The 24,617-nt window shown below is 44.8% G+C and overlaps 1 protein-coding gene across 3 annotated transcripts in view; it reads left to right on the forward strand.

The window, feature by feature from the left end:
• Positions 1–24,617, forward strand: part of ARHGAP23 (Rho GTPase activating protein 23) — a 175,286-nt gene that overhangs the window by 70,416 nt on the left and 80,253 nt on the right. Inside the window, exon 1 of one of the 3 annotated variants that reach the window (XM_035135510.3) lies at positions 8,590–9,033. The exons of the other annotated variants lie outside the window; for them this stretch is intronic. Coding sequence (XP_034991401.2) covers positions 8,713–9,033 — 321 coding nt within the window. The 5' untranslated portion in view covers positions 8,590–8,712. Of the gene's footprint in view, positions 1–8,589; positions 9,034–24,617 lie in introns of those variants that run through there. 3 annotated transcript variants of the gene reach the window in all.

The raw sequence follows: 24,617 nt of genomic DNA on the forward strand, positions 1-24,617 counted from the left end.
CCCCATGATTGAAAACCTTGCCTTCCCCTCCATGCAACATGAATAATATGGAACAGAATGCCTGAATAAAGCTGATGTCTTCCTTAAATTTATCACTGAAAAGTAGCCACGTATAGCTAGTAGCTTACGTACATTGAGGTATTTTGAACACTTGAAATGTAACATGTATATATTGTTGTTGTTGTTTAGTCGTGTCCGACTCTTCGTGACCCAATGGACCAGAGCACGCCAGGCACTCCTGTCTTTCACTGCCTCCCGCAGTTTGGTCAGACTCATGTTTGTAGCTTCAAGAACACTGTCCAACCATCTCATCCTCTGTCATCGCCTTCTCCTTGTGCCCTCAATCTTTCCCAACATTTCAACATCAGGGTCTTTTCCAGGGAGTCTTCTCTTCTCATGAGGTGCCCAAAGAATTGGAGCCTCAGCTTCAGGATCTGTCCTTCCAGTGAGCACTCAGGGCTGATTTCCTTCAGAATGGATAGGTTTGATCTTCTTGCAGTCCATGGGACTCTCAAGAGTCTCCTCCAGCACCATAATTCAAAAGCATCCATTCTTCGGCGATCAGCCTTCTTTATGGTCCAGCTCTCACTTCCATACATCACTACTGGGAAAACCATAGCTTTAACTATACGGACCTTTGTCGGCAAGGTGATGTCTCTGCTTGTTATATTAAGCATTGTAATTCCAAAGTATGTAATCCTCAATTCTGGTAGCAGTTTATAAAATGAGAAGTATTGGGACTCGAAATCTGCCTGGAAGCACAGTCCTCTTACTCCTGTTATGCTCTACCAATTGAGCTATATATAATTCTTAATCTCAGGGTTGTGGGTTCGAGCCCCACATTGGGCAAGAGACTCCTGCATTGCAGGAGGCTAGAATAGATGACCCTCTTGGTCCCGTCCAACTCCATAATTATGTGATTGGCTGCTTTGTTTCGGCAGACCTGAACCCTGGCACTGAAGACAGATTATGTGGATAGCCTTATTCAGCCCTGACTATATTTAAGTTTCAGTCTTGCTTCTATGTATCACTAATTGATATCCAATATTGTCCCTGATATCTTGATACCCATTATGATGTGCTAATCACCTCCTGGCAAATAGAAGGGGAAGAAATGGAGGCAGTGAGAGATTTTACTTTCTTGGGCTCCTTGATCACTGCAGATGGTGACAGCAGTCACGAAATTAAAAGACGCCTGCTTCTTGGGAGAAAAGCAATGACAAACCTAGACAGCATCTTAAAAAGCAGAGACATCACCTTGCCTACAAAGGTCCGTATAGTTAAAGCTATGGTTTTCCCAGTAGTGATGTATGGAAGTGAGAGCTGGACCATAAAGAAGGCTGATTGTCGAAGAATTGATGCTTTTGAATTATGGTGCTGGAGGAGACTCTTGAGAGTCCCATGGACTGCAAGAAGATCAAACCTATCCATTCTGAAGGAAATCAGCCCTGAGTGCTCACTGGAAGGACAGATCGTGAAGCTGAGGCTCCAATACTTTGGCCACCTCATGAGAAGAGAAGAATCCTTGGAAAAGACCCTGATGATGGGAAAGATTGAGGGCACTAGGAGAAGGGGACGACAGAGGATAAGATGGTTGGACAGTGTTCTCGAAGCTACGAACATGAGTTTGACCAAACTGCGGGAGGCAGTGCAAGACAGGAGTGCCTGGCGTGCTATGGTCCATGGGGTCACGAAGAGTCGGACACGACTAAACGACTAAACAACACAACAAATATTTCATAATCCAATTGTGTTCAACTTTAAAGTTATCCTCAAGTTAAGTGTGCTAATTTTTAAATCCCGTTTTATTGATTTAACAAATCAAAAAGCCCACACATTTCTGTTCCCTCCATTTTTCCCTTTTAAAAAATGGTTATGTTGTGAACAGAAGGAAAGCTTGAGTGAGACATTTGAGATCAGGCATTCCCAAACTTCGACCCTCCAGATGTTTTGGACTACAATTCCCATCATCCCTGACCACTGGTCCTCTTAGCTAGGGATCATGGGAGTTGTAGGCCAAAACATCTGGAGGGCCGCAGTTTGGGGATGCCTGTTTTAGATGCTTAGATGGTATTGGCCCGGGATTTGGGAATTCTGGTCAATTCCCACTCATTAGCTTTGGAAAAAACCAGGGATCAGCAACCCTTTTCAGCCGTGGGCCAGTCCACAGTCCCTCAGACCATGTGGTGGGCCGGACTATATTTTGGTGGGGGAAATGAATGAATTCCTATGCCCCACAAATAACCCAGAGATGCATTTTAAATAAAAGTACACATTCTACTTACCGGTATGTAAAAACACCAGGCAGGCCCCACAAATAACCCAGAGATGCATTTTAAATAAAAGGACACATTCTACTGATGTAAAAACATGCTGATTCCTGGACCGTCCATGGGGCGGATTGAGAAGGCGATTGGGCCACATCTGGCCCACGGGGCTTAGGTTGCCTACCCCTGGACAAAAACCATATTATCTCAGAACTTGCCTCCGCACTCTCATATATCAAAGGCGACAGTCTTTGAGTTGCTTTTGGACTTCCACAAATCATACACTAACCCAGTTTGGAAACTGCTACTCTAGGGTATCCTGGGCACTGTGAGAGTTTCCAGACTCTTGCGATTTTCAGGTGAGATTCAGTCACATACCAGAAAATTCATGTTGCACAATTAGAGTTGATTGGGAAGTCTTGAGCATCAAACACATTTCTTCAAAAAAACCAGACTTTTGTGATAAGGAAAGTGAAAGGAAATGCACTGGAAAGTGTGGAATAACATTTGCTTTGACCCTAGGTGGTTTAACATCTCTGCAAACAAATCAGGATGAATGCTCAATAAGCAGGTCATCTGGCAGCACACTGTGTCTGACCCAGCACTTAATTTTGACACAACTCAAGTGCATTGGCCCATGCCCATTTGTCCATTGACTTCCAAATGAATGAGGGACTAGGGGTTTGCAGTCCCAAATACACCTTGGAGTGTGGCACTACTGCACCGCCAGGAAGGATACTGCCTCCAACATTAGGCCTTAACATCACGTTCGGGCCAAGCATGTTGCTTCCATGCCAATCCTTTCCAGTTACACGTATAAATGAATAAGGAATGGGAGGAATGCACCACAAAATGAGGTTTGGACCACCCCAAATTTATCCGCCCTATATGTGAAATTTGCACACAGCTGCTGTTCAGAAATGCAAATTTCCGTGCTTGATCTTCCCTCTCCTGCCCTGAGTTTGAATATTTAGTTAGTTATATGCTGCCACAAAAGTTCTGAGTTGCTTGAATAAATTATGTGCATGTGTATAATACAGCTCTAGGCATATCTACTCAGAAATAGGTCCTATTGTCTTTAGTGGGGCTTACCCCTAGGTAAATGTGTAAGATTGTAGCCTTCATGTGCGAAATGGCCCTCAATGTGAGCAGTACAGAAGCTAAATGTTAATAACCACTTACGCTCAATTAATATTTCCGCAGTTTTGGTCTATGTAAAAATCAAAACATACGTTCTTTGGAGCTGGGTGGGATATCCTATTCCGTAGTCAGTTCATTTTTAAAGAAAAGGCTCTTCTGGTATTTGAAATGGATCGGGATGCGTGGAGAAAAACTGAAAGACGAAAAGACACCGCAAGAGCCGGGGACAGAATGTGCGGTGGGTGATAAAAGTCCTTGGCTTTCCGAGGACAGGGGTTGCTATCCCAACAATTCTTGGTATTTCTCCTTGCATGCTCATATATTTCTTTCTTTCTTTCCTTCCTCCCCCTTCTCCCAGGGCCTTTGCATGGCTGGAATACTTCTTAGCACCTCCCCCTAAGTAACAGCACCCTGTGGTTGGAGGAAGGGGGTGGTGGTCCTGTGTGACTGCACAGGACCAGACTGAAGGTTTTAGTTACCCCCAGCTTCCAAAATAAATATTAAGCCAGTTGACTGGTTTTGGGGTTTCTCCCTCTCCTCCCTTGCTGGGCTGTTATGCTTTCACCAAATAAACCTACGATTCCCTTCTCCCAGTCTCTATGGATGGCTTTTTCAGCTTTTGTTTCTGAAAGTTAAGGCCCATTTCCAATGACGTCTACTACCAACCTTATTTTTCCGATGCAGCCCTGAGGGCTAGAAACTTTTCCTTGCGAAACAGATTCTGGGCAGGGTCTCAGTTGTTCCAGCCATGCTGCGGACCTGTTAAATAAGAGTGACTTCCTGCTGGTCCTCGCATTGTTGTTTACACCTGTATTCCACTGATGTTTTTCTAACATCTTTAGTTTAAAACGTGCCAGCCGTTTAATTCTGGCAATTGCTGTAGCATAGGCAGGGTAGGAGTGTGAGCTACGAACCAGGAAGTTGCTGGTTCCGATCTCACCTGTGCTGCAAACTCACTCAGCTTCAGAATCCTAGATGCAATGTGGGGATAATACACAACCATTGTAAGGATTACAGAAAAAATGTATGTGAAACACTTAGAAAATTGCTAAGAGTAGTCACTGCGGGAGGCAGTGGAAGACAGGAGTGCCTGGCGTGCTCTGGTCCATGGGGTCACAAAGAGTCGGACATGACTAAACGACTAAACAACAACAGTCACTGCTAACAGAGGAAAAGGTACTGAGGTGTACGCATGCTGGAAGTAATACCTTTGGCCAGTTCTTCTGATAACAGAGTTACTCAGGATGAAGACCGATGTAATAAAAGAGAGTTTATGGTACATCCCTTGGCTGTGGGGTGAGCCCAGTGTTTTAACTGCAGGCTTGCATACAAGAGAGATCACCACCTCAAACGCTACTTCAGCTTTCAGTCTGGTCTCTCCCAGTTCTTCAGCTTAATTCTTCTTCTTTTTTAATTTAATTAAAAGCACTGCACAAATGTCCATACATTTACATCTTAATGGTTTTCTCAAGTTTTCAAAAAACAGCACAAACAACTCGGGAGTTTAGGGTGGAGGTAGATTCTTAGTGAGACCAGCCAGTCCAGACCATGTACAGCATCAAAGTTTTAACAACAGTGGCAGAGTTTGATCCTGAAGAGGAAAGGACGGCATGCAGGGTGGGCATTCCCAGAGCAGATTGCTCCTCTAAAAAGCTTGTGCCTTTTTTTTACACTCTCTGCATGTGCTTTTCGATAATTCTTTTCTTTGTTGCTAGTTGTGACCGAGCTCTTTCAGAAAGAACAGGCTCTAGTGAACCCAAATTAAACCCTCACAGTGAATAAAAACTTTTCGTATACCGTGCCTAGCCGGCTTGTAAGTCTCCCCTCTCCAGGCTGGAGGAACACTATCCAATGTCAGACGTGGATCCCATCCCATCTAGTTGCGCCTCTCTCTCCCCCCCCCCCGCCCCCGAAATGCACAGCCGGCTAGTTCCAGCTCATTAAACAGGATTGCCTCCATAGAATTGCCCCTGCCTGCAGCACTACGATTCCTTTGTTAGTCTCAGATTAGCATCCCCAAGGGTGCTGATTCTGCAGGAGGGCATTGGCGAATGGGTTAATTTATTCCTGTGTCTCTCCCCCACCCCTGTAGCAAGGCTATTCCCTATTCCCAATAACCACTTAAAAGTGACTCGCTAGCCTGATACACTGGGATAAAGATTACAGAGGTAGGGGTAAAAACTGGGGGAGGCCATTGTGCTTTTCATGCCTAGAGCTTCATCAAAAAGTGAAACATTCTTTATTCTTCTCTCTCCCCCCCTGCTGCATTTTGAGGGGGGCTTTTTGCACCTGTCCAGCTTTGGTCTTGCCATATGTGTCTTGGGAGGGGCACAAGGGGACACAGGAAATCCCTTCTTTTGCTTATCCTCTTAAAATTCACTGAAGAAGGCATTTTATGTCCTTTCCTATCTCACCTCCTCCCCACCTTGCTTTAATTTTCCAGCTATTGTGAATCGTTTCGTTAAAACACAGTCTGTGCCATCCTGAATCCTTAGGGGCGGGTGGGTGGGTGGGTAGCAGAATATTTGTTTGTTCAAAAATCAGTTATGTGTAAAAACTTTTTTTATTGGAGCTTTTCATTGCACGTTTTGAAAATGTTTGTAAATTGTTCAACCCCACCCTCCACTGGTGTGTCCCATATTTTGGGGCGTTGTGTAGGTAACAACCATTCAGAAGCATAAATCTGCTGCCGGCTAAGACAGCTGACTAAAGAATCACATGGAAAATTATTACGAGCTTTAAATATCCTGTGAAAATTCCCTAGCAAACGGCTCCAGCAGTCAGAATTCCTGGCTCTCTCCTGGCTTAATGATGGCCAAAATAGAAAGACCTTAGGAAAGTGTTTGGCGCTTGAGATACGGAAGGCCTCTGCAGTGGAGGTGCTAGTGTTGATGCTACTCACAGACTTACCATCGCTGCAAAAAAACCTCAACTGGGAGTAATGTTTAGATGCCTCTTTTGTGCACATGTGAATAAGACCCGGTTTGTGTAATCCATCTGCTGCTTTCTGTCCCCCACCCCACCCCGCAAGCAGATCATGCCCACTTGTGCCAGCATAAACTTTATGCATGAATTATAAGGTTCTTATTATAACATTGTAAGTTTTCCATGTGGTGAAGAAGCATACATGAACCTAAAGCTTGCTACCATGCTTGTCACACCAGGCTGTTTGTGTGTGAACATTCCTGCCTCCAGCATTCTTTCCCTTTGAAGAAAGATTCTTCTTCTTCTTCTTCTTCTTCTTCTTCTTCTTCTTCTTCTTCTTCTTCTTCTTCTTCTTCTTCTTCTTCTTCTTCTTCTTCTTCTTTCTCCTGGATCAGATAAAATGAGCCAAGCTGCAGATCAACTAAAATCCCCCCTATCAAAGTTCCCTGTGTGTTGGAACCTGTGGTCCTCTAGATGTTGCAGGATTACAGAAAACCAGTGTGGTATAGTGGTTAAAGTCATGAACGCGGTCATGAACCTTACTGGGTGACCTTGAGCCAATCACAGCCACTCAGCCTAACCTACCTCACAGGGCTGTTGTGGGGATTAAATGAGGAGTGGGAAACCATGTACACCACCTTGAGCTCTTTGGAGAAAAAAGTGGGATATAAATGCAATAAGAAAGAAAGTAAATAAGTAAAGTTCCCATTGCTCTCGACCCATTGGCTGTGCTAGCTGTGGCTGATGGGAGCTGGAATCCCAACAAAATTTTGGAGGGCTGTAGGTCCTCCACCCCTGCCTTAAATATATATTCGGTACTCCCTTCCCTGTCGTCATGACAATGCACAATGTTCTTTTTGTTTGCTTTTTTCGCATCCCCTTGGACAGTTCAGTTGGAATGCCACTGTCATCTTCTTTCCACACCATGGCCTAGAAATCTAGCAAATGAAAAGCTTGTGGTCTGTCTTAATAATTATTTTTGCCTGTGTAAGAAGAGGTTTCTGTGCGGTAGTTCTATGGGTCTACCTCCCTTGCCTAGCTTTGGCGGCTCCTGATTGAGAGGAGTGCTGGAATGGAAATCCCACGGCACAGGGAGGACCAGGAACTATGGAGTGTTACGGTTGGATGTGGAGAGTTGGCCGGTTAATTACCCTGCTGTGTGGCTAGATTTTTTAAAATTTCTGTGGAACACGCTTGATACGTTATTGTTCGCTCCTTGGGGCAGAGACTTGTCTTTATTGTTGTTGTTACCCTTGCTTATATCATTCTGTCAATTGCCACGCACACGGATGGCATTGTGTAAACAAGCACAAGCACCATAATAATAGGCTGAGGTTTATATAAAAAATCAAGCTTGAGCTCCTCTGTTTCTTTGCTTCCTCCCCAATTAGCAAGAGTTCTGTTATTTCATGCATAAGCTAGAGTCGGCCAAATCTGGCCGTGACCCTAAGTTTCCCAGTGCTCAGGATGCAGGGAGCCAGGGGGGGTGTGGGGAGAAAGGAAAACCGCCCCCCCCATCTCTCTCTTTCTGGCAAGTGGGTGAGCGCTTCAGCTCTGTCAAATAAGTTCAGGAAGGAAGGAAGGAAATTGTATGTTCATGCTGTGATTTAGAAGAAATGCAGAGGATTTAAAAGAACATAACACCAGCAAGAGGCAGCTACTACTATCCCCCCGCCCTGGCGTGGACACTGAGATGGAGTCAGCTGGAGTGGGCTGGGTCACATAGGGGTGGGGTGGGGCAGAGATGGCCTGATACCTCAGAGCAGCTGCAGGGCTGTCTGTGCGGAATGAACACGGGGAAGCTCTATTCTCTTTCTGTCTGCCTAGCTGTCAAGTCACAACCTAGTCTCTCTGATTTGCATCCATCTCATTCCCACCAGGCAGAATTTGCTGCCACTGCTGCCTCCTCCTCCTCTTCTCCCCATGTAATTAGTTTTCTCTGTACAGTCTCGGGGCTTTTTCCCTTTCTGCTTCTGCCAGTTGTAGGAAGAGGACTGTGGTATTCTAAGGCCAGTTGCTGTTTTCTCTCTGAGTGTGTGTGCGCGCGGAGATATCTGGCGTGCCCGGACTTGGAAATCCTCAATGTTTTGCCCATGATACATGAGACCAGAGACTTGAGAGAGAGAGCAACATCTTGGATAAGGAGGGGAAAACAAAATACAAGCTAGCAGATTTCCTACTGAAGTTGTAGAGAGCCGTCGAGAAGAACGTCCACGGTCCAAAGAGTGTGGATGGAACCTAACCAGCCTGGCGCCAGGAGTTAAAAGATCCAGTTTGAAATCTCTCTCTATTAACCTATCCCGAGTTTCTTCCGATCTGCCGGTTCTGTCACTTCAGCTTTGCTGCCTCTGTGCCAGGAATTTCCTCATCTGGGAGTGCAATGGTAGAGGAAGGCACGAGCCGGGGGGATCGGGCTCCCTGTGGTGGCGGGCCACGGGGACCCCCACGCCCTCCAGCCCCGCCGCACCATGGCATCTCAGTGGTGGGCAAAGCGGTGTGGAGCGTCGCACGAGCAGGGAAAGGCTGGCGCTTTGAGCGAGCTGTCGGCGTCGATTGCAGCTTGCCCGAACCCCGTTGCATCTGGTTGACGAGTTTGCGGAACGACAACACCGAATGGTGGGAGAAGCGGTGGCGCCGTGCCGGGGCAGGGATGGCTCGGCAGAAGTGCCGTGCACGACCCAGGATAGACAGGAATTTCACGGTGAGAGAGCTATATTGCCTTTGTGTGTCTTGTTTGTGTGCCTATGTATTCCTTTTCAAGGCAGCTCTGAAGGAGAGCTCCGAGCAGGTCATTCCTTCTCAGCCTTGTTTCCCCAAATCTGTAAAATAGGGAGGAATTGTGACCTGCCTTCTGGTGAAGTGGTTGGGAGAGTGACTTGAAAGGGAAGACTTCATAATGTTTTACTGACGTTTGTGGTCTGCATGTTTCTCTTACCTACTGGGATATGATTTGAGCCAGAGCTTAATGCGTTCTCTGTGCATTTAGGAAATGAGAAGAAGTAATAAAAAAAGGGTAGCTTGAGCATGTGAGTGGAGTATTTTCCTTGCCAGCAACTGCATCCAGCACTATCAGAAATTGGGGAGTGGGGCAGCTTTCAGGTCAAAACATGCATCTCCTGGGCAGGCTTGAGAACTTGCATCTCATTTTAGAAATCAAGGGCTGTTTATTTTACACATCCCATGAACAATGATCCTAAATTTTCCTAGGGCACATATATAACAGTGACTGTGGTTGTGCTGGTTTTCTTTTGTCTGTGAATGGTTGTGTTGGCAAATGTGTTTGAACACCCATCCAAAGTGGATCCCTAAATGGCAGGATCAGGACACCGTTGTGGGTGAGCAGGCTGCTAGCCAGCATGGATTTCAAGAGGGCAGATACCATGAAAAGAATTAATCATAGTCTCACCGTCTTGCCTGCCCTTGGGGAGAGCTTGCTCACAGCATCCGTTTCCATGCTATGTAACATGGGAATACTTTACATAGCAACACCCTAATGACAAGTTACCTTCTTGGGTTGTTCCTCAATTAGATAAGGATTTCATTCTGCTTGTCAGTTACTAGATCTTTAAGTGGCTTTGTGAGCCTGTAGGGTTAGAAAGTTGGACTTAAACCTGGGAACTTTGGCATCAAATCTTTCCTCAAATACTGAGTTGCAGCCTGCCCAGAATCTTTCATTTTTGTGTGTGCATTTGTATCCTATTACAGTATTCTTTCTGTTATTCTTTGTATCCTATTATTCTTGTGGGGCAGCTTATATGGGGGTGCTTGGAAGGAATAGTCACAGTCTCTTTGCAAGAGATGTTTGAGTGAGAGGTAGTGACTGGCTCACAATAGCTTCTTGAGTTTCATAGCTGAATGGGGATTGGAGCCTATGTCCTAGCCTAGGTGTACACTGCATTTTAAAAGAACGATAGCATTAAAGTCCTGTGCTCAGGCAATCTTCTTTATGATGCAAGATAAAGCTGAGTTCTGCAACCTGTGAAAGTTGCATGCATTGAGAAAGTTTCCACAAGTGTGCATATAGTTTGTTCAGCAGGGTGTTTGAAATATTTTGCATAAATTTATTCCAGTTATTGCTGGAAGGGGCAGTGCACAGATGCACGAGTCCCAACCACTGAGAATCATTCTTCACCTTCTCCTCAGGCTTCTAAGAATTCACTAGTCGTTGCATATGTTCACAGCCAAGAGGGTCGCTTGATGTTTCTTTGTTTTTAACGAAAGCTGAGATTCTCAGGAAGCTGGAGTCTTTGTTTCCCCCCTGCATATAATTGTGTGCCTTACCTCCACAAGCTCCATACTCCACCAACTGCACGTTAGAAAATATATGTTTTTCCTCCCTCCCAATTAAGGGCTAGAGTTGTAAGTGTATCATTAAGTGGAGTCTTTTCGCTTGAAATAATGTCTTTAAAATAGTGCATATCTCCACATGCTGCCTTTCTGCCAACACACTCAGAAGTTCGCAGCTGTTGGAGACGTACGTCCAAAGCAGGGCCAGTGTCAGAAGTCAGCATCATTGGGCATCTGCCAAGGCCTGTCCCCTAGCAGAGAGCCCACTGCCAACCCCAAGCGCTCCCTGCCAACCCCTGCTGCTCCTCTTTGCCATCACTGTCTGTTCACCTGCTCTCTCCAAGCAGGTCAATAGTGACAGCAGCAAGGAGAAGGTGGAGTAACCTCCGTTCACCTTTCCCTCTCCTTTTAGACACAAGCTGACAGGGCAAATGAAAGGGCAACCCCAGTAATACTTGGGGGTGAGCTGGGGCATCATAAGAACACTAGAAGTGCACTGCTGGATCTAGTTCAGCATCCTGTTCTCACAGCCAGATGCCAGATGCCTATGGGAAGCCTGTGAACAGGACCCAAGTGCAACAGCACTCTTCTCTCTTGGGTTCAGAGATTTGCTGCTGCCTCTGACAGTGGAGGTAGAACATAGCCCATCATGGCTAGCAACCATTGGTGGTAGACTTGTCCTCCAAGAATGTGCTAATTTCTGTTTTAAATTTGTCCAACACGGTGACCATCAGGTCCATCACTACATCTTGTGGGAGTGAATTCCATATTTTAACTATGTGCATAGCTGTCAAGTTCTCCCCTTTTTAAAGGGAAATTCCCTTATGCTGAATAGGCTTCCTCGGGAGAAAAGGGAAAACTTGACAGCTATGACTATGTGCAGTGTGAACAAAACCTGGAGCCAACACTCATTCCAGGTGTTTATGCCTCTCTCCTTTTCCTTGGGAGATACTGCAGTTTTAGAAATGTGCTTTTAGAACAGGCATCCCCAAACTCGGCCCTCTATATGTTTTGGGACTACAGTTCCCATCACCCCTGACCACTGGTCCTGTTGGCTAGGGATTATGGGAGTTGTAGCCCCAAAACATCTGGAGGGCCGAGTTTGGGGGGTGCCTGTTCTAGAACCTAATAAAAGCAAATGATAAAAAGCAGATAAAAATATTGTTCCTAATTAAGAGCTTTTAACATTGGCCTGTCCAAAGGTTTCTGAAAAGGACTCTGTCTAGAACTCTTACAAATCATTAGGGGAAAAGACTTCTGTTCTGATAGGGCATATTACACACACACACACACACACACACACACACACACACCTCACTGTGTTAAAAATATGGCATATGGTGGAAGAATCAAAGGAGGAGCTATTGGAAATATATTAAACCCTACATGACTGAGAGGGAAGGGTGGTCCTAAGGGTTGCGTTGTATAATGTATTCTGCTTCCATGATTTAAGTTTTCAGATAATATGGGGGATGATCACTGAATTAATTATTCCCCCTTCCCACCCCCCAATAACCTTATAAGATCAGCATGCTTGCTTTTTCTGTTTATATGAAAACTGTGATTCTTAGAATACTGAATTCCACTAAGTGTTGTAAATAATCTCTTACCTGGTCACCTTTGTGCAGCAGGTTTAGCTTCCTTCCAGAGAAATTTTTACAGTGGTTGATTCTCTTTTTCCCAGTCTCCCCTTAGGCCACAAAGATACTTGCATATGTTATACATAAGGTTTAGTAAAACATTTTATAGGCTAGTGACTTTTCTACATACACTGTTATTTGCATGTGTGTGTTTTGTAGTGGTTTTTTTAAAATAAAAAACAGACACCCTAAATCAGTTTACAAAGTTGATGATATCAGATGCCGTAGGGAGAGGGAGTTTAAAAAGGGGTAGGCCAGTCTTGCAAGGAAAGCTTGGGACATAACTAAGGAAGGCTAGAATGATTGATTTATTTTAAACCATGCTTCTAAAGTGTGTGCATTGACCATTATAGAACATGTGAGCTCTCTATATATTAAGGGCAGTGGCTGTTGATTGATTCTCTGTTATATAGCACCATCTATATACATGACCCTTTATAGAGGACAGGTCACTGCACCAGCAGACTGACAGTCTAAATGCAAAGGATGCAACAGAGAAAAGAGATGAAAAGAGAGAGGCAAAATGTAGGTGGATGGGCTAATATTTCTTATAAATTGGCCTGGCTTACATGTAATGCTAAGCCATGGTTTGTTTTGCTTAAGTGTGGTTTATTTGTATGTCTGAATTGGTTCAAGCCAGCTATCTGTGGCTTGTGGCCAACAAACCAGATAGTGAAATCATGGTTTGAAATTGGCTAATAATCTCAGCTTGCATTAACTACGGTCTCTTGGTACACCCAAGTTGCCATCCTGCTTGCTGATTGAATCCTGACCACTGGCCTTCTCCCTTAACTTCAGTTAGGGAACTTTTAAGCTTTTATCCTAAATTGGCTTGATCCTTGTCATATCTCTAGCACCTGAGAGTCTGGATTACCGTAATTCCTGCTCTTTAGTGGTTGCTGAGTTTGCCCTGTCAGTCTTCTGGAATAAAGCTTGGCTTCTTTACGTACGAGGAACTTCACTTATCCTTGTTCTTGGGCGGTGGCAGGAAACCTGAGAGTTTACCCATATGTAACTGACCTTTTACCAGGCTGGATTGAGTTTATATATTAAACAGTGCTGGATTGGTGCTTTTTCTGTTACGGAGAGGAAGAATAAAATTTTGGGGTAACTATCACCAAACGCAGGGGCGCAGGTGGCGCTGTAGATTAAACCACAGAGCCTAGGGCTTGCTGATCGGAAGGTCGGCGGTTCGAATCCCTGTGATGGGGTGAGCTCCCATTGTTTGGTCCCAGCTCCTGCCAACCTAGCAGTTTGAAAGCATGTCAAAGTGCAAGTAGATAAATAGGTACTGCTCCAAGCGGGAAGGTAAACGGCGTTTCCATGCACTGCTCTGGTTTGCCAGAAGCGGCTTAGTCATGCTGGCCACATGACCTGGAAGCTGTATGCCGGCACCCGCGGCCAATAATACAAGATGATCGCCGCAACCCCAGAGTCGGTCACGACTGGACCTAATGGTCAGGGGTCCCTTTACCTTTACCTATATCACCAAACAGTCATTTAAACAAAGGCAAACAGTGTTAGACATTTTTGAAGGTGCTGTTTGGGAGGACATACTACAAGCAGGCGCCAACAAGCTTTTTAGGCCCATGAGCATGTTAGGAGCTGTAATGGACTGCCTGTGAGTGCCACCCCTCTGGTAACTTCTACCTCCCCTCGCTTCATCAGCTCCCCCCCCCCCCCAAAGCTATGAGACGGAACAAGAAGAAGCATGCACACACATATTTAATTTTTCAAAGGGATCTGACCAAAAGTTGGATCTCATAGAATTAGTTTGAGTATTGAAAAGCAGGTAGAGGTAAAAGAGGAAGTGGGAAAGAGTGTCACTCTTCTAACTTCCTCCTTCAGTGCCATATACTGTTCATGTTTTGCTCATGACAAAAGGAACACCCAAGTGTGCAAGCAGGGACCTCCGAGGCTTTGTGGGCACTAGGGGAAAACTTCAGGGGCACCATTGTGCCTCTAGGCACCACATTGGTGACTCCTGTACTGTTCACACGTGGTTTATCTACTAGGGTAGGAACACAGGAAACAGTAGTATACCATGCTAGATCATTGATCCATCTGCTCAGACAGGCAGCTGCTGTCCAGGATTACAATCAATTGTCTATCTATACCAGGCATCCCCAAACTTCGGCCCTCTAGATGTTTTGGACTACAATTCCCATCTTCCCCGACCACTGGTCCTCTTAGCTAGGGATCATGGGAGTTGTAGGCCAAAGCACCTGGAGGGACGCAGTTTAGGGATGCCTGATCTATACCATCACTTTATCCTCATAACTGGTGTTGACAAAGTACATGCTTTTGTATTATTCAACGATCCCTCCCCCAAAATACATTCTCCACTCCCCCCCCCCCACTGGGAGGATCGTGTATTTATTTAAAAGCCTTTTAAACTGCTTAATATTTGTTTTAAATGTCTTGAAGTGATTTATACTATGCAAAATATATAAATAAGGACAGTCACATCCTCTCCTGATTCAGATGAAACCGAGAAGTAGAACTGGGTGTCATCCGCATACTGATGACACCGTGCCCCAGTATTTGTAATGACTTCTCCCAGTGGCTTCATACAGATATCAAATGACATTGGGGTTGATATGATATATACCCTGTGATAACTCATATCATAGCACAGCTGCCAGGGGGCAGACATAAAGTCCCCCAAAGCTATCCTCTGAACCTGGCCTTGTAGGTAGGAGGAGAACCACTGTAACACAGTGCTATGAGTTCACAGTTCATGGGGATGACCAGGAGCATACTGGGGTCAATGGTATTGAAAGCTGCCGAAAGATCAAACAAGAGCAACAGGGTCGTTCTCCCCCCCCCCAATCCTCTCTCAAAGGAGGTCATCCCTCAGGGCAACCAAGGCCAATTCTGTCTCATGTTGTGTGAGGTCATGGGAGGATTATCCCAGCATCCTCTCCGGTTCTGCTTTTTAGAGAGAAAGTGATCATTGATTCTTTGGTAGACAGGGGCATTCTGGGAAGGGTCCTCACTCTGCTATTTTTTTATGTGAGCTGAAATAGGAGGGCATATAGTCTTTTATTACAAGAAGCCTGTGTTCTTCCTTTTTCAGATTGAAGCGGGTTAAAAAGTTTGCTGATGTTTGTTTGTTGTTCATGTGAAAATGGTTTGTATAGCTTTTGAATTTGTCTGTGGTGGGATTCATGCCAGGCAACATTACATACACATCCACTGTAAAACAACGACAACAACGACGACAACAACAACAACAACAACAACAACAACCCACCCTTCCCATATTTTACCTCAGTAAAGATTTGTTAGCAAAAGTTCTCCGGAGTCACTGTGAGATGGATGCGGAAACTCGAGCCATGAATACACAGAACCTGACCACACTCTGAAGCAGTGTGACGTTTAATACCAGTCCAGTACTGAACACACTCCTTCTCTGGAAAAAAAAAGTCCTCATGCCACAGTTCTCAGTCCCCTCCACTATACCACTGGCACAAACATTTTAGTCTTACTTAGGAATTGCTTGAGTGAGAAGATTGCCTCGAGCAGCAAGGCAGGTGCTAGTAGAAATTTTTGTTATGCTGATCACTTTCCTATACAAGTGGTGCCGAGGACCCCCGCGTGCAGAGCGCACATAAGCCTACCCTGTTCTGCCCCATTCTGCCTCACCCCCACCCAGTCCCTTCCACCCTGTTTTGGGGCCACTTCCGGGAGGAGGCAGTGTGCATGAATGTGCATGAATTGGACGCATGTAAAATGATTGGTGCCTGTACTTACTTGGGGCTGGGATACATCTTGTGGGGAGCTGTAACAACTGTGGCCTGCTTCATGTGGTGGTGTTGTTTTTTGCATGTCCCTGTATCATACATAACTATGTGTGTAAGGTTTAGTGCATTAGGAGCATGTATTTGTCATGGGTGCATGTCTTAGTAACTTACTATTGGTTGAACCTGCTGGCTGGTCACTAAGCCGCCCAGAGTGGCTGGGGGAACCCGGCCAGATGGGCGGGGTATAAATAATAAATTATTATTATTATAAGGAAAGGGTATATTGCTTACCCCTCCTAGCATGTGGTTGTACCCTTTCAGGAGTGCTTTGTGGTATGTGCCCACATTAGACAAACATTTTAAAAATCATTATTGCTGTTGCTTCTTCTTTGGCTCTCCTTTCCTCTTGCTTCTTCTCCATTGTCCAAAATCAAAACGGAGCAGAGATATGCCCCTTTCACTTAGGATATTCTGGAAAGCAGTCAGATATACTGATGCTTCTGTATAAGTCAGTAACAGCAACGGCTGCCACCATCGGCATGTGTGCTATAGATGAGCACTAAAAACCTAACTACGAATTTAAAGGGTGGTGTGGAAGGATGGGGCACAGAAATCCTCTGCACTTTGCACTGTGTCTCTACATCCTCTGCAAATCTTTTGTTTCCTGTTGTCCGGAGCTTCTGCCTTTCATGTGAATGAATGAACAAGAGGCTGCCCGTGCAAAAAAAAAAGTTTTAATCTGCGTGCTTGGCTTGCAGCGCATCCGCCGTCCCTTTCCGAGGGCCGCCGGGTCGGTTGACAATAGGAAGCAAACTGCCGAGCAGACAAAATGCACATGGAGAATGACCTCGGGGCCAGGAAGAGAAAAGGGACATGGGGACTGAGGCAGGCGTAGGGCGGGTTGGAAGTATTATTATTATTATTATTTGGTCTGCATTTTTTTGAGCCCTGGGATCTACAAGAGGGTGAGTCAGTGCGGGCTGTGTTCCCAGGAGAGCCAAGTCAGGACAGCTCATTTGCAAAAAATGGGTGTTGTTTGGAGAAGGTGAGAGTGCATTAACGTAAACCTGCAGGTCAGGCCACTTGGATCGCTCTCGCTTGGGCTGTTGAACCAAGTGACCCAGTTCTGAACAGTCTCTCGTTCTTAAAACTATTCTATTATTTATTTAATTGTACTTTTATTCTACTTAATATGCAAGATCTCTAAGCAGTTTACATCAATTTTAGAGGGACATCAGTTTCAGTTTAAGAAAGCTCTGCTGGATCACACCAGTATCTTGTCCGGTATCAAGTTTTTTTACAGTGCCCAACCAAATGCTTATAGGAGAGGGAGTAATATTCACATGCTTTTAGGGCAACAGTGGGCAAACTGTGGCCCTACAGGTGTTGTGGGCTCCCATCAGCCCCAGCCAACATGGCCCAGTGCTCAGGGATGATGGTAGATCGGCAGTGTCTGGAGTGCCACAGGTTCCGCCACCCCTGTTTTAATTTTGATCATCTTCCTGACAGCTTTGCAAGATGCAGTGTCTTCCTTCCCCATGTATCTCTCTCTCTATACGCCTTTTCACTTGGCACTAGCTCAGTAAAATATATCAAATTCCTAAGTATTGGAAAACAAACTTCTAGTATCCAGTGTTTAGGGGCCTGCCATGAATAGGGATGGAGACGAGATCTGAACTCTGAGGTGCCAGTCTCAACATTTTCAGATGCTTGGAATTTTGCACCTGCTTTTTCATCACCTTCCTCTCCTGTCTCCTTTCACCTGAAACAGCTTCCCCATTCGTACTCCTCAGCCCTCTACCCTATCCTCCGGGGCCCTCCGCTTCACCAGCAAAGCCTCCCTACTAGAACCTTCAGAGCAGCACCTTACCTGCTTTTTCACTGCTGCTTTAACTTCTTCCCTCTCACCTTCCCTGCTTGCTTCCAGTCCCTATCCTTCAATGCCTCATCTTCTCCATTCAGACTGTCAGCCCTACTGAGAAGGAACAGTGTTGCTAGAGTGTTGGTGTCAGCACTGAGCTGTAGTCAGCTGCAGAAATGCAACCCCTGGCAAGATTTGGTATGGAGTTAGATGGTGCCCTGGAGCCGATCTCTAGGTGGGTCATTCTGAGGTCAGGGATCAGGTGGAAGCCAGGATCTGAGCCAAAGGGGAGCTTGGCACCAAGATGCAGGAAGGGAGCATGCAGAAGGGCAAGCAGACTGGAAAGAGAGCAGTTAGGCGAGCAAGACAGGTGTTTCCGCTGGATTCTCGTCTAATAAGTTAGGAAGAGCCTAACTTTTCCCTCATCTTTGAGAGTTGACTTGGGTTTGCTATCAGGAAGCTGCTAACTGGAATGCCCCCTGATCCCGACAGAGAGCTGTGAGGCATCGGGTTCAATTTTTTTGCAACTCGTATCAGAGCATCGGCCTCAATTCTTCAGTTCTGAAAGTGGGGATAATTTTAAAAAATAGTAAGTGGAGCCCTGAAGCTGACATCCTGTTCCAAATTGCGCAATCCCAGAAAGCAAGTCCCAGTGACTTTAGTGGAACTTCCTTTTTCTCCAACCCCACCCCAAGTGTGTTCTTTTTGAAGTCTTGTGTGTCTTGCAAATGTGGGTGTGCCTTTTCATTTTTCTGTTGTTTTGACCAGCTGTCTCTCTCCGCCCCTTTTGCACCTGAGCGGCAGCCATAAGGGAAATCCAGGAGCTGATGTCAGAATATCTATCTCTCTATCTCTCTATCTCTCATCTACAAACAAAAAGATGCACGGGGAAGGATTTATATTGGACTCTTCTCCCATCAATCAGAAAGCTGCGTTGTAACTTGATCAGGACTTTGATTTATTTGAATCCACATAGAAAAGTGGCTGGATGATTTTAGGCTTTTGTTTCTGGACTTAATGGACCCCCTTTCCAAACCTGGATCTAATCCTGTTTGTGACTGCTTCTTGTTTTAATAAACTTGGGTGTGTGCGGATGGTCTGTGAAGAGGTGTGTTTCCCATACAAGATGCATGTGGCTTCCTAGTTATCTGATATGCAGGTGCCTGTTAATCATTCCAGCAGGGCATGATTTTCATGCGCCTTTTAAGAACGAGGTGTGAATATCCAGGGCTAGACTGAAAGGCTTTGTTGTCCCAGGCAGCTGCAGTGTGTTGAAGTGAACTGCTGTGCTACAGGTGACAACTGGGGTGCAGTTCTTCAGTTAGCACACTGCAGCCTTGAGGCTGTATGAGGGGGATGGGAAAGAGAGCAATGCTTGCACAAAATTATGGATTGCACATGACTTCCAGTGTTGTCTTAGATGTCACGGGGATCATGTGCCTTTTAGACTGCACACTGCAAACTCTTCCCTTGTGTCTGGTTCACACTTGAAATGCACACTTGTCTTGCAACTGTACCACTTCAGGGTCGAGGGGGAAATAGGGAGGTCATGCTCTATTATGCATGAACACAAAATGACCTGCGCATAGAGAAGCAGCATGTTGGCTAAGAAGCTAGGCAGGAACCCTTCTTTCTCTGACATGCTGATTAGGGATGCACAGTTATGTATGTATTTATATTTGAGGGAGGATTCTGTCATCCAAGCACCCATTTGCCAGATGAAACTTCTGAGGTCAGACCAAAAATCAGCTTTCAGTCACCTTGTTCTAGAGAATGGATATTGTCCCAAAGCATCTTTTGGAATCTCTGTGTGGTCTGGCCACCCCTATGCATGCCAATGTCTGATTATAGTACTGTGGAAGAAGCTACCCTTTTCACCTGTGAACATTGTGCATAGTCTTGGTTTAAGTTGCTCTCTGTTTGAGCCTCAGTGTTTCATATCTGTGCAATGAGAGCAGTTAGCAATTCTTGTTTTGGCTATCTAAAAATTATAACTGTTCTTCCAAGAGAACTTTATCAGAAGAAAAGAAAAGGGTGGGGGAATATTGTATTGCAGATACTTACCACTGTTCCAGAAACTACAAATTATTTATTTTATTTGCTAAAACATTTCTGGCAAGTTCTCAGGGTATTTGGCAAGCTCACAAGGCTCTGGTATCAGGCTCTGGTATTAAATTCAAATGTCATCTGTCAGGACTGTTGTGCTATCGGTGAGATAAGGGTTGAAAAGCACCTTGCAGAAATTATTGCTATTGTAAATAAGGAAATCATAATAAGAAAGATTTCTTGGATTCTGCTTCTGCTTAAGGGCATAGAGGAATGTGAAAAAGGCGTACTGGTACTTCTGGATTCTAATTCTGGCTTTGCCCCTCATTCATTATGTGACGCATGGCAAATCATACACACCTGCTAAACCCTGCCTCAGTTTCACTATCAGGATGTTTATTGGGCAACGTTGAATGAGCTGTGGATAACTTAATTTGTTCTCTCTCTTTTTAAAACACTTGTTTATTGAGGTTTTCAACTGAGTATTGACAAAGCAGATAATGTAAGAAAATGATAACATAAACTGAAACATAAGTTAACAAGGACATTCCTTTTGTGGGTGGCAGTATGGAAGTCAGTAGTTTATTTTGTTAAGCTTAAAATTCAACTCACTTTGTGTTCTTTTGAGAACTCTGGGCTGAAAACAAACGCAAATTGAGATATAATGCTTAGGATGTAAATAAAGGAAGAATGTACTTTAGTAATGATTTCAGAAAAGGATACTAAGTGTATTTACATTCAAATATGGAAAACAAGGTTTTACATGAGGAATTAACAGGAAGTCCAAGGTTTGCTTATTTGTGTTATTGTATAACCTAATTGTTTTTTTCCTTTTGCTCCTTTTCGTTTTTTCCCCTTTGCTCTTGTACGGTACTGTATATAATTTATGTTCTTTCTATAATACTTTATATCTAAGAGCACTTGGGGGGAGGAAGGGGGGGAAGGAAAAGAAGAAAATCAAACAATGTATAAGTTGAATTATGTATATTTTATTTATTTAGGTTACAGGTAGGTAGCCGTGTTGGTCTGGATCGAAGTAAAATAAAAAAATTCCTTCAGTAGCACCTTAAAGACCAACTAAGTTTTTATTTTGGTATGAGCTTTTGTGTGCATGCACACTTCTTCAGATACCTGAAGAAGTGTGCATGCACACGAAAGCTCATACCAAAATAAAAACTTAGTTGGTCTTTAAGGTGCTACTGAAGGAATTTTTTTATTTTATTTATTTAGTATATATTAAAAAAGAGAGAGAGAGAACTCTGGGCTGGAGGTTGGGGCCACCCCTCTAAGTCCATACATTAGTCTCACCAGGAGGAAATGACTGGTGTGTGTGTGTGTGTGTGTGTGTGTGTGTGTGTGTGTGTGTGCATTTTCAGGTTGCTAGATAGTCAGCAAGTACATTGAAGTTCCTAAACGAAAACCGCACACAAAATCTATTCAAATACATGACATGTACATGAGCCAGGATAAGCTCAAATTTACCATGTGTTAGGTAGTTCTCATGGAACGGCCTACACTGCATGCTCCCCCCCTACACAGATACAGTGGTCCCTCGACTTACGAAGTACTGTACTTGACTTACGAAATTTCGAGTTACCAATTAAAAAAAATGGCTGCACGCTTACTTTTTTTCGACATCCGAAAGGAAAACCGTTGCAGTTTAGATGGGGTTTTCTCAACTTACGAATTTTAGATGCTGTTTACTCGACTTGCGAATTTTTCCGTTTCCAATGCATTCCTATGGGAAACCACTTTTTTCGACTTACAAACTTTTCGACCTACGAATGTGCATTCGGAACAGATTAAATTCGTAAGTTGAGTAAACCGCATCTAAAACAACTGTACTTGTTGCATGCCAATTTCAGTGTTTCATGGTGGTCCTGAGACTAGTGGTGCAGCAACAGGTTGACTGTTGTTAAAACCTTATGCTTTTGTACGCTACTGCCTTTGGACGCAGGTGGCGCTGTGGTTTAAACCACTGAGCCTAGGGCTTGCCGATCAGAAGGTCGGCGGTTCGAATCCCCGCGACAGGGTGAGCTCCCATTGCTTGGTCCCAGCTCCTGCCAACCTAGCAGTTCAAAAGCACGTCAAAGTGCAATTGATAAATAGGTACCGCTACAGCGGGAAGGTAAACGGCGTTTCCGTGTGCTGCTCTGGTTCACCAGAAGCGGCTTTGTCATGCTGGCCACATGACCTGGAAGCTGTACGCCGGCTCCCTTGGCCAATAACGTGAGATGAGCGCCGCAACCCCAGAGTCGGTCACGACTGGACCTAATGGTCAGGGGTCCCTTTACCTTTACCTTTATGATTCCCACATTGTGCTTAGTAGTACGTGCTGGTGAGTACCTTACACTACTGCCTTACCTTACACTTACACTTTACCTTACACTACTGCCTACTTCATGACAGCCTAGTGCTGCTTCTTTTCCTGGGTCCTTCCTGAAACTGGTAAAATGAGTGACCCAGTGGCCTGGTAAATGGCACAGCTGGCCCCAAACATAGGAGAGGGAATAGGGTGTTCTATCCACATGGCGGAATGAGATGGCAGAACAGACTGCGTCACTTTTGCTTTTTCGTTTTAACTTGTAGGAAGTTTTCTATATAAGGGATCATTTTTTTAAAAAATGATACAGTCTGCTGTATGATCTCAGGATTCTGCCATTTCATTCTTAGGTGTCACCCTGTATTAATATTTGAGTAACAGAGGAGAACTCCCTGATAGCTGGCAGGAAAAAGTTGATGGGGTAGAAAGCTCAGGTGTGATAGTGTGGAGATGGGGGTCAACCTGGAATGATTGGCTGCACAACTGAAAGATAACAACAACAACAACGATAATAATAATAATAATAATTTATTATTTATACCCCACCCATCTGGCTGGGTTTCCCCAGCCACTCTGGGCGGCTTCCAACAAAAAAATAAAATAAATCTACAGTATTAAACATTAAAAGCCTCCCTAAAAAGGGCTGCCTTCAGATGTCTTCTAAAAATCTGGTAATTGTTTTTCTCTTTGACATCTGATGGGAGGGCGTTCCACAGGGTGGGCGCCACTACCGAGAAGGCCCTCTGCCTGGTTCCCTGCAACTTGGCTTCTCGCAACAAGGGAACCACCAGAAGGCCCTCGGTACTGGACCTCGGTGTCCGGGCAGAACAATGGGGGTGGAGACGCTCCTTCAGGTATACTGGACCGAGGCCATTTAGGGCTTTAAAGGTCAGCACTAACAGTTTGAATTGTGTTCAGAAACGTACTGGGAGCCAATGTAGATCTTTCAAGACCGGTGTTATGTGGTCTCGGCGGCCGCTCCCAGTCACCAGTCTAGCTCCTGCATTCTGGATTAGTTGTAGTTTCCAGGTCACCTTCAAAGGTGGCCCCACGTAGAGCGCATTGCAGTAGTCCAAGCGAGAGACAACCAGAGCATGCACCACTCTGGCGAGACAGCCCAGATGGAAAACAACTGGTGTGGAGGCCCACAGATAACTTGTTTCCGGTCTTCTTCTAACATCCATGTAACTAGTAATTGTTCATAGCCTCCCTTGGGATGCTGCATCATTTTCCTCTTTCCACTGGGTTTGAGTGCCTTTGCGTATTTTGTGGTTGTATTAGCAGCAACATTGAATATACATACCTATATATTTATTTAAGTATATGCATTGGGGTACCTGATCCAGTTCAAGGTGTAGTGCAGTTTTTACAGTGTATGGTAGCCATCTTCCATAAAACTCAAGAGGGCAATCATAAGGAGAGTGAGAGGTTTAGAACACCGAGATGGATGTGGAACCGATTAGAGAACAATTTGTATACACCTTGAGCCAGGAGAAACAAAAATTGAGGGGAGGACCTTAAGAGCAGCTTTCAAATATTTAAAAGCAATAAAGGAGGCAGAGGACAATTACTCTCTCTTACCCCTGAGGGCAGAGGGGGGAAAAGAACAGGAATGTACAGGAAGAACAGGAAGTTAAATCTAGGTTAAACTGAACATACCCTTTTATGCAAGATGATGAGTTGGTATGGTTGCTTTTCATTCCGGGTCAGAGGTGGGGCGGTATTGCTTTGCCCCTTTGCTATAATAGTGAACCAAATACTAAAAGCTTGCAGCTGCTACTCGCCCACAAGCCTCCCTAGCTATTGGTTGACCTGCTGTGATGTCGTGCTGAGGAAACAGTTAATCCCAGTCAGTGACTTGCGTTGATGGAGAGAAGGAAAGTCATTTTAGATCTAAGGACAGGGGAGAATTGGTGATTTGGAACCCAGAGGCGATTTTGGAAAACTCAGGCCTGAGCTGTTGGTTGTTCAACTTGTGCAGAGGGAAGTTGTCAAGCAAATTGCAGTTTGTGAATTGTCTCCCTTTTAGTGTTTACTGTGCATAAAATTAGCATGGGTTCTGTGTCTGGAAGCTGAAACCTGTGACTTGACAATTTGCTTAATTTGGGTTCCATCACACATCCTTTCTGCAATTGACACTCCTCACCAACAATCTAATGAGGCGGTGCTCCTATAATCTGCTGCATAAATGGGAAAATAGTGTGGGGTGGGGAGCAGTTTTGAGCAGGCATATTGAAAGAAAGTGTTAAGCAGCTCTTCCTCCTCCCCCTGGTCTTCTTCTCTCGGTTTCTGCCTCCTAAGGCTGCATCTTGACCCTAAATACTGTATGTAGCAGGCCAGATGTTGTGGCAGGATACAGCTAGGATGATTCTGGAGCTTTAA

The sequence above is a fragment of the Zootoca vivipara genome, chromosome 12 (genome assembly GCF_965207765.1).
Source record: "Zootoca vivipara chromosome 12, rZooViv2.hap1.1, whole genome shotgun sequence".
Taxonomy (NCBI): Eukaryota; Metazoa; Chordata; class Lepidosauria; order Squamata; family Lacertidae; genus Zootoca; species Zootoca vivipara.